This window comes from Electrophorus electricus, chromosome 15 (genome assembly GCF_013358815.1).
Source record: "Electrophorus electricus isolate fEleEle1 chromosome 15, fEleEle1.pri, whole genome shotgun sequence".
In the NCBI taxonomy this organism is placed as follows: Eukaryota; Metazoa; Chordata; class Actinopteri; order Gymnotiformes; family Gymnotidae; genus Electrophorus; species Electrophorus electricus.
The window spans coordinates 7,721,717-7,732,525 of NC_049549.1; the positions used below are offsets into that span (position 1 = coordinate 7,721,717).

The 10,809-nt window shown below is 36.0% G+C and overlaps 1 protein-coding gene across 5 annotated transcripts in view; it reads left to right on the plus strand.

Moving 5' to 3' along the window:
* Positions 1 to 8,969, plus strand: part of LOC113581202 (transmembrane protein 25) — an 11,161-nt gene extending 2,192 nt beyond the window's left edge. For 2 of the 5 annotated variants that reach the window (XM_027016171.2, XM_027016174.2), the window contains exons 4-14: positions 138 to 428; positions 1,009 to 1,140; positions 1,535 to 1,568; positions 1,745 to 1,848; positions 1,978 to 2,070; positions 3,484 to 5,749; positions 6,081 to 6,140; positions 6,462 to 6,650; positions 6,920 to 7,060; positions 7,227 to 7,276; positions 7,856 to 8,349. In XM_027016171.2, the coding sequence (XP_026871972.1) occupies positions 138 to 428; positions 1,009 to 1,140; positions 1,535 to 1,568; positions 1,745 to 1,848; positions 1,978 to 2,070; positions 3,484 to 3,557 (728 nt within the window). In that variant the 3' untranslated portion in view covers positions 3,558 to 5,749; positions 6,081 to 6,140; positions 6,462 to 6,650; ... (1 more) ...; positions 7,227 to 7,276; positions 7,856 to 8,349. Of the gene's footprint in view, positions 1 to 137; positions 429 to 1,008; positions 1,141 to 1,534; positions 1,569 to 1,744; positions 1,849 to 1,977; positions 2,094 to 3,483; positions 5,790 to 6,080; positions 6,141 to 6,461; positions 6,651 to 6,919; positions 7,061 to 7,226; positions 7,277 to 7,855 lie in introns of all 5 variants that reach the window. The other 3 variants (XM_027016176.2, XM_027016172.2, XM_027016173.2) reach the window with 3 other exon arrangements.
* The last annotated feature ends 1,840 nt before the right edge of the window (positions 8,970 to 10,809 follow it).

Below are 10,809 nucleotides of genomic sequence, written 5' to 3' on the forward strand. Positions count from 1 at the left end.
ACCCTCCTGCATTTAGTTAATTCTGCATCTGCTTGTCACATGCTGAGAGCTAATGTAAACACACAGATCCAAATGATAAATAGTACATATTTCATAAAGCCTATTGATATTTCAACACCTCCTTTCTCTTACTCTAGTTCAGCCAGAGTTTCTGCGAGTGAATGCCCACTATAGTGAAACTTCTGACCCTGGGCTCTCCTTGGTCCTCTTTGCTTTGGTTCGCTCCAATCCCCCTGCCACCATCACGTGGGTGGATCAGTCTGGCCAGCTGGTTGCCAACACTTCTGACTTTCTCATTCTGGACTCGCGGAGTTACCCCTGGCTGGCCAATCACAGTCTACAAGTTACCCTAAGCAGCCTATCCGGAAATGTTTCGGTTAGCGCCAGCAACAATCTTGGCTCCACCCAGACCAACCTAACTCTTACAGGTTAATTGATTCAACTCTTCACATTAAGAACACTAAATGGACCATTCTATTGATTTCTGTTTTAAATAATCAAATTAAGGTATTATTTCTTATTATAATAGGGGCATTCTAATCAATGTTATTATTGTTTCAAAATAATGTCCAACCCAACTATCTGTGAAGTATGTTTCTGTTCTGTCGTAGTTGCTTGTACAACTGTTATTATTTGCTCATTACTTGGTTTAAATGTCTTAGGATGTGTAGCTGTGTTGGGATCTGAGATGAGCAAATCCATGGATCCCTACGGATCCTTAAAGTCTGAATTCAGTTACATATTTTGATCGATCATATTTAGCTTAATGCATTGAGGTCTGCATTATGTACAGGATTCCAAAAACTCAGCAGGAGTGTTCTTGCAAAAGGTTGCTGTTGCCCTACAAGCAAGGAAACCTAGTTTAGTTAAATGTGGGGTAAGTGGTTACTTAGGCTTGGGGTTAATCTGGACCTGGGACACTATACAATTCAGGACCAATAATTAGATGTCTTCCAACTATCTAGCTCTCTGTAAGACCTTGTTTTCAATTTCCTCTTCCTTTTCCAGAATTCTTACAGTCACGGGTGGAAGTTCCGATGCTGGGAATAGTTACTGGTGGTGTAGCAGGCTTCGTAACCCTACTCATCCTAACTCTGATGGTACTCTGCCTTCTGTACAAGGACAAAAGCAAGGTCATTGGTACAAAGGCCCTTCTGCTCATCTTGATGGCACAGCATGTCAAAGGACGCTTCTACAAAAAACATTTTTCCCTTGGTGCACTTAGTGCAAATATTCTGTGCAACATGTTGAAATTGTGTGGTGAAAGTCATATCCTGCAGCTTAGGCTGTGTCCAGTATTCCGGGCTAGAGCCTGGTTGTATAACTGCTTTTTAGTGCAGGTCAGGGGACAAGACACAAGGCTTCATGGATCAAATGAGTGTATTTGGAAAGAAAAAAAACCCTGCAATACTGTTTTACTTTCTATATTAAAGACTTACTTGTACTAATATTTCTTTCTTTCTTGCTTGCTTTCTTTTTCTCTGCTATTGTCTTTCTGGTTGTATGCCTATTTGGTTATGTGGCTGTTGAGTAGAGGAGCCTGTAGCAATTTCTCTAACCCCAAAGCGGTATGTAAATATATCATCATGCTAAATGTTCATACTAAAATAAGGAGTTTTGGATATTTTATAAATTCATTGAAATACAATAATTTAATAGAGCATGCATAATGATGCTGGCTTGTCAAAGGTGTGTTCAAAAGTCGATGCGTGGGATGATTTGCATGTGTGTGTTTGTGTTGCAGTAATGGATCAGAGAAAGTGCAGGCGAATGGTGTGTATCTTCCCCGAGAGAACATGTCCCTGCCTTCCAACATGCAGCTCAATGACCACAGCACTCTCTGCAAAGGCAAGATGCTTTTGCTTTAAATTGGACTAGGAATGGAAATTATATTAGATGTTGGAGCAAGGTTTTATTTTAATGGTTTGAACAAGAAATATAATTAGACTGCATAATTAGATGTTTGAAATGCTTCAGGGCGGCCGAACACCAAGCAGAACACCTTAGCACGGAAGACTACAGAGGATGAAGAGGATGAAGAGGACCTGTCCTTGGCATACGCAGCCAGAGGTCAGAGGCCACAACATCTCAAAGTATGTCTTTGTGTGCACTTATAGATGGGTGCGCATTTTTACGGTTCATATTTTATGCCCGTTTTCATTATATTAAGGTGTTGTACTGTTACAAATAACCTGGAAATCTTTGTGATATTGTGATGACATTTATTAGTTTTTTGGAAGCGTACCATATGCTGGAGATGGACCATTTAGAAGAGCAGGTTCAGGATGAGTCCTCAGTTGTCTTATTACAGACACTTCCCAAGTTTCCTTCACTTCCCCCAGCTTGTTAAACCTCACAAAAGCTAAAATGGCACAAGCCAGTGGTAAGCACCAGTGCCACCTGATACTTCTGCTGAGTGTAAAAACACATTCTTCTGCTTAGAAACACTGAAACTTGAAAATAAAAAAACAAAAATAAAAGCTCATTAGAAGGCACTGTGCTTAACCCTTTTTCTGGCATAGATCAGTAGAGGCCACATTTCACATGATTTTAGGGTTGTAGTTATGTCATATATTCATATTTCAACAAGTGAACTGAGCTGCTGCTTGGCTTGTGGAGGAGCACAGTATTGTAGCTCCCTGTTTAGGTTCAACTATCTCACAGCTATGAATGGACTCTGAATGGCCACCATGGCATGTTTCATGTACATGAGTAGGGAGGAGAAGTTGGATCAGGTTGAGCATGGTGCTAGTAACATGAAGCTCATGGGTTTAAGTCTCAGAGAGCAAGACGTACTGTCAAATATGTAATTTGTTCTGGGTAAGCGAAATGCTAAGTGTAAATTAGATAAAGGCAGGTCAGTGTTTTTGTACATTGCCTTGTAAGTGTTGGAGCTCCAATTTTATACTGCCCTTTTGAACAATCGAAAATTGTTCTCTCTCTCACACACACACACACACACACACACACACACACACACACACACACACACACACACACACACACACACACACACACACACACACAGAGTGCAAAAGCCTTAGGCATCCCAGAAAGGATAAGCTATTTCTCTGCAATGAAAGTGTTTATTTCCATAAAAAACAATATATATCATTTTAATATGTAGGTTTTTGTTTCAGAAACTTTTGAAATAATAACATAATGCTTCCAACCACACTAAAAGACAATTAAGATGCAGAGATACAAAGTCGATTGGGCAGTTAATAGCCCCACCTTCAATATCACTGAAGCTGTCTGTCTTAGACTGACAAAAGAACAAAAAAACTTTAACAATTTTACCATGGGGCATTTGACTTTTTTTGCTTGAGCAAATAACTATCTACTGCCATGATAAAAGCTTTAAATATAATTTTCTTGAGTATCTCTGACTTTTACACAGTGCTCTGTGTGTGCATCCGTCCGTGCGCTCGTCTTTGTACGTGGAAGCCCTTTTGACATAATAACGCTGTTTTCTCTCCACAGGATTTGCCAGGTACCCCATGGTTGGTTACATCTACAAAGTGAACAGCACAAGCAGTGATGAAATCTGGCTTTAGCACACACACACCCCTATGCATGTCCCTGAAGTCCTGATGATAATGTAAGGGAGTGAACTTGTTTGGTCCCTACCAGGACAAATACATTTCAGAAATATACACAAAGTCTTTTAATTCCTGGTTGAATCTATCTAATCATTCCTGAAGTTACCCTGAACATTCTAGATAACCTCCACAATGTATGGCCTAACTTGGGGACTTAACTTTCACCATTTTAGTAAAATGAGCCTCTTTTCCACTGTAGGGTTGAATGGTTCTGAGTATGTAGAGTAACTGCTCCAGTTGCATTTTCACATAAACACGATTTGGTAAGAAACACTTACAAACCGTGCTCATCAAGGGTTTCTTAGCACAGTTAGTAAACTGTGCTCAGACCTGCAGAACTGTTTGGGTGGAGTGACTTAATTATGTAGGGATTCTACATGTTTCTACACAAATGTAGGTAAATCTCTTCTTGTGGCCTTCTTTCTCATTACCCATGTTCAGCATTTTAATGTTTTGCACATGCAAAAAGGAAACACTAAAAACAGTCCAAACAACTACAAATTTTCCACCAGATTTATTTAGTGATTATAGTTATGATATGAACTCTTCACTGCCAGAAATACTTCCTGGGCCCTATTTCCAGCACAAAACCCATGAAAAAAGAAAATGTAACCAGTGTCAAGAGTCGATAACGCCATGGAATAGCCTGATGCACCTTTTAGTAACTGTTTTGCCCTGTGATGGAAAAGAGGCTATGGTTTCTGAAAGCAAAAGTAGTCACTGTACTATTATAAATAAAAGAACTGTCTTGATTATATACCACTGTTAGAGTACTTTACATGTATTCAAATGATTGCTAAATTATTGATATTAAATACTGTATATAAAATATGCAAGTTAAATGAAATGGCAGACCCCATTATTAATTAGGATCTTTAGGAGAGTGCCATAGAACTACTTTTGTGTAAATATTGCTGCTGCCCAAACACTTCACCCCCAAACTTCTGTGCTGCATTGTGGCATGCTACATGTTCTTTATGTATTCTAATGAAATGTTCAAAAATGTATGTAATAATGTGATAAAATTCTATTTGTATATAAAAAAAAAAACCTACAGCACAGAGGTTTATAGCCAAACCATATGTAATTATATATCGACATGTATATTTATATGCATACTGACATAAAGAAGGTACTGTATGTATTTAGCTGAAGAGACTTTGTCCTTTCCATCCAGCAGGAGGTGCTAAATGCAAACCCTTCCTAGCTGTCTCCTTCCTCATACCCATGTTGTCTTTTGGCTAGAGAAGTCTGCATATTGTATTCTTTAATATATATGCATTTTATGTTTATTGAAAAAAGCTCTCAATTCATTCTGTAGGAGTGACATGGAATGTTGCACCTCAAATATGCAGAGAGGTGCTTTTCAGGAAATTGGTTCTGAACATAGAGCCAATTCCTTAGATGCTGATTTTTGAGGAATGTATGTATGTATTCTTTTATGAGAATGTTGGTGGGGGTTTAAGTGTATGGTGGGAAAGAGAGTCAGTAATTGTGTTTGAGGTTGAGAAACAGGTGTTGAATGTTGGTTGGGTCTTCCTGTGGTGTACAGTTGTGCAGGAAGTTGTTAGTGGGATCATCATTTTGTTGCTGAAATAAACAAGCTGACATTACACAAAATGATAAAAAGAAAACAGCAATATTTACACACACATACAGGCTTTATATTTACTATATAGTATTCTAGAATTGAATAATTATTTATTTGGAATATGAACTGACAATTTCTGTGGAAAAGCTGGGTTGAAAAATATTGATCAGTGGGCCATGTCAACTGAGAATTGGATAGAATAAAGATTCTAACTGTATCACAGAAATATCCATGGCCAAGTGGATTGCAAGGTGTGTATCACTCAGTTATAGTTTCCCATGTTTGACTGAAATTTCATTGAAGGTTTATCAAATTTCTGGATATTTCCTATAAATACTGAGATTAAGGACTCCGCCCAAGCTTGTAAAAACTAGTTTGTGTATTGACCAGCCTTATTTATTTAGAAGGTTTTAAATTACCTAGACCCTTAGTGTTTATTTAAGAGGTGCCGTGAATCTTGCACATACTTCCTCCAAGTGACGGAAAGAGAGAGAGAGAGAGACTGACTGACTGACACTCTGAATCCTAACAAAGAAGCAGGGAGAAAGTATTCAGGGTAAGGAGATATTCTGTGAATTTAGGTGTTAATCAAAAAGGTGTGTAATTTATACGTTACTGTCTACTAGTAACTATAGTTTGGAAAATGTTATCAACTAATTTCACTAGGGTTCACTAATCTTTCGGTAAAATTCACTCATTGGACTCCGGTGACGTTTAAAAAATGGTTTATGCATTTAATGACATGGAGTCAAAATGGCTGAATGTAAGAAGGCAAATGGTGACTTTCAAGAAACAAGCCTCCATTTTGCATCAGATTAAAAAATGGACCCTTATTAGTGACTAGTGTATTATAATAATGTTTGAGTAAATTTGTTTTTTATTTTTAGGTGGAAAGATGAAGTGGGTTACTTTGCTCCTTCTTACTGGCTTGTTGGTAAAACAAACATGTAAATGACTTTATATTTATGTTTTGTGATATATGAATAATGAGTAATAACACATTCATTATATATACATTTGTATACAAATATTGGTTATCTATGTATTTGTGCATAATATATATGCATACATTTCATGCTTCCTTAATATTAGTTTTGTCTAAAGAGAATATAAAATAAAAAAACAATACTTTATGTGCACAGTATGTTTAAAGGGAAAGGTCAATTTAAGTAATATTGATTGATTAACTAAACAAACAAGTACGCAAACTATAGGGTTGGTAAAATATAAGAAAACAGACTTTGTCTAATGGTTATTCCTATTTCCAGATACTAACGAGCAAGGAACTGAAATTACTGGCCAGAAAACTGTAAATGGGGCCAAACTGTTTTGTACTAGTGGAAAATGGACAAGACATTCTCAATCTCACTTGGATCTGGTTAACAAGGATGAGAAGTCTGGGGAGTACACCTGCGACACAACCAAAAAGAATGTCACCGTTTTTGTAAAATTCAGAAGTAAGTTGTTTGGGGTTTTTTGTTTATTATTATTATTTTTTGGCTACAACTGCTTGTATAAATATATATATAAATATATATATATATATATATATATATATATATATATATATATATATATATATATATATATATATATATATATATATATATATGGAGAAGATTAGTGAATATTGACCACCTGTTTCTGCTGATCCTAAGTCAGGATGTATGAGTCTATGTGAATGCAATTATACCCCATGTGCTCAAATAGGGCTCTTTCTCTGCAGCCTGTGAGGACTGTATTGAATTGGACCTAGCATCGATTGTTTTCATCATAATAGGCAACATAATGGCGACTACTCTCATTGGTATGGCAGTATACAGCCTGTCTGCACAACCCAGAACCAAAAGCTTCTCTGGAAACAAAGGTACAATGTGTGGAATAGGACAATCTGTGCCACAGAAACACTGGAGATTATGATTGCGTTAACTTGTTTAGTGGACATTACAAATGACCCATTAAGAGTCAGTTAGCAAAGTGTTTAAGAAACTCTCAGAAGGAGAATAATCTGCTCCTTCTTTCTTATTTTATAGCTTCTGATAAGAAGACTCTACTCTATAATGGAGAAGGCGATACTTATCAGGTATGGAAATATCCTAGCACGGATATGCTAATCTAATAATTTTTGTCAATCACTTCCCCACAGCATATCCAGGATGTTTACTGCGATTAATTTAATGTAGCTCATTAGCATTAGCTCAATCATTCTGACATGAAATATCCATGGCTGAGTGGACTGCAAGGTGTGTATCACTCAGTTATGGTTTTTCCACTCAGTTATAGTTTTCTATGTTTGACTGAAATTGAATTGAAGGTTTATCAAATTTCTGGATATTTCCTAAAAATACTGAGATTAAGGACTCTGCCCAATCTTGGAAAAACTAGTTTGTGTATTGACCAACCTTATTTATTTAGAATGTTTTAAATTACCTAGAGCCTTAGTGTGTAGTTAAGAGCATATCCAGCATGTTTACTGCAATTTAATGTAGCTCATCAGCATTAGCTCAATCATTGTGAAGAAATTGTCAATGAGCCTCAATACTTTGTAATGAGACTCAATACTTTGTATCTTTTTCTTTAAGTCTACTTTACTGTGAAACACAGCCTTTCTTTTATATATATATTATATTGCATTTTCACTCCCCCCCCCCCCCCATCTCAGCAATTGACTGCAGGCCAGACCTCTGAATACAGTGCATTGGGAGGTCGGAAGAAATGATTATCATCCTTACTTTTATTTGATGATATCTTTAACATCTGCCAGCCATGGTAACTTTGTGTGCCCAACCAAAAATACATTATTGTTTTAATAGAAATTTTGTATAAATTATTTCTTTTTATCTTCAACGGCTCAGTGCTGATTATCATTCTTAATGCTTGTTAATATATTAGTTGTCTTTTTATAATTTTTCTATTTGCCCTAAGATGCTATCATTGTATAAATTTAAAAAGGTTTCTTTACAGATGTAACAGCTCTCGATTACATACCTGCATATTATTGCAGCCTCATTCTGTACATTCAACATTTTTGATAATTTGTCAAAAACCCAAATTAATGATCTCAATATATGACAGTGATCATGTAATAAAGCCCAGATATATAAATGTTCCACTGAGTGAAACATTTCATGCTGAAAATGAAAACAATTTTAAAAACATTTGTGCTGTACCTTTACAAATATGTCTCAACATTTCATAAAATTTGCAATCATTGATTCTGCCTTTAAAAAAAAAAGCAGCAAATTGTGTAGGAATCCACAGTCTAAAGGGAACCCAGAACAATGACTGGCAAATTTAGATTTTCTGATATTCTTTTAAACCACTGTCTTTACTAAGTCCCAGTGATGGGTCAAAGAAATTCTTTATGCTGATAGAATGAGATTAAGAAAGTAATTCTAAACTCTTTGAAAATGTGCTTTCTTCCTAAAATATGGCATCCTCCTATAAGCATTAAGACAGTCTTACTTTAAAATGTTTTCAAACATTTCATTGAAAGCAGTGCAAATTATAAGTCTATTCTAATTGGAGTTACCTAGAGTGAACAGAGTCAGTGGATGTCCTCACTAAAGTTCTGTAACTAGCTATGCTTGGTAAAACTTATTGTGCTTTTCATTTAAAGTTTCCGTGATTTTATCGTTTCCACACAAGAAGACACATTAGTAGGTCCTCTTGGCAACAGCACTTGACATTTGGCAATTGCTTTCTGCTTTTTTGTGCACTGATTAATCAGTTCATCAGAAAAATATGAACATGAATAAATATCACGATTCAAACTACTGCTGAGTTTCAGCACTTGTGATATACAATATACCCTTGTACGCTGTCTGACTTCCTGTGTTGATGAAGGATGCCCACAATCTTCCTGACACGCTTAACCCATTATAACATGAACACAGTTAACCAGAGCTACATGTCAGAGCCACCCCCAACAAATATCTCACCTCATCTTTCTTTTTTTTTTCCTCTCTATTTTTGTCTCTGTTTCCAAAATAACCATAATGAATTTATTTTCATTATGAGTATTTATGGTGCATCATAACGGCATGTTACAAGAAGAAATTCTGAAATGAAAATTAAAATACAAATATAACCACAGAGAGAAAATAACTTTGTAATTCTTGTCATTGATATGCCTGATTTCAGTGAATAATATGTATTTCATTTCCATGTAAAAGGAGAATAAACATGAGGTAATATTTTCAACAAACTGCTTTATTTATGAATTTACTCTGGTAAGTCCAGAGAACACAAAACAACGTATTTTTCATCTTTAATTATGCAAGCAGGTAATGGCAAATCATTCACTGTTAAAAATCAAGAAATGTTAAATAACCAAAGATGGAGTGAACCAATTTGGAAGGATTTAAAACAAGTATTTTGCTCTCATGCTTAAATTGTTGTGGGCAGATATTCACTGTGTCCCAGAGTCACCAGAAGTCCCAAACTACACTAGGGAACCACATCCATGCCTGTTTAACTAACGAAAATATTGGAGACATCAGCCTTAGCAAACTACAAGACATTGGAGCTTCCAAAATAGCACCAAAACAGGGTTTTGAAAAAACTAAACAAAAACAACAGAAGAAAATGACCCACCATCATGCAACAAATCTGATGTGCTTTCAAAAGCCACTGGTAGCAAAGTCTGGCAGCCATGTTCCAGAGGTTTGAGTCAGGCTATTACTGGGCTAGTACTCTTCTATTACTGGAGTTTGCAGATCATCTGTAGTCCACAGCTTTCATTCTGATTGTTGGAAATGTAACTGACTTACCACAGAATTCAACTTTTGCAATGGCTATCCAGTCATATTATCTAAAGTGCACTAAAAACAATGGGTTTAAGAAGAGTACACAAGCAATGACCAATGATTATTATTTTTGTTGTTCTTGAAAAAAATTTAAAACGATTACTTATGTCCATCTCTGTAAGTATTAGCACAAACACAGTGTATTTGTTACATATATAAGCTACATTGCAGATAAGATTTAGGTGAAACAGTGTAAGGCTGTGCATGTCTTAAGCAGAAACAAACAAATGGAAACTCCAAAGCTCATGACCTTTTCACTCTGTTCTATACTCAATCAAATGGGCTTTTGCACGAACCTTGCTTTGTCTCATTATTCTGAGATATGTACACCAAACATGCAGCACAAACAGTGAAGTGTGTTTCCACTCAGGTACTGAATTTTCCCTTGAATCATCTCTGTGTTCCCATGTGTGAGATCACACCATAGTGTGGCTGGCTATATGACACACTATCCAGAAACACTGTAACATATATTTATATGTTTCTGCATATGTTTTATGCAGATGTTTCACAAGACAGTATTCATTAATTGTATGTTTTTAAGTGATTTTTTTAAAGTCACCCCCCCCCCAAAAAAAAACATTGCCAATTTGATTTTACTGTGGATATTTTATTTATTTTTTTTTAATGAAAGAAACAACAGTGACTGCAAAATCAAATACAGGTTAATGAAAAGCCACTAAATTAATGTATCTTCAAAAAGTTGCTGTATAGGAATACATGCGATATTGCAGCTAGACTTATTTACTAGGAATAAGCTAAATATTCTTATTTCATTCCTAGTAAATATATCTTTAGTTTGGATGGC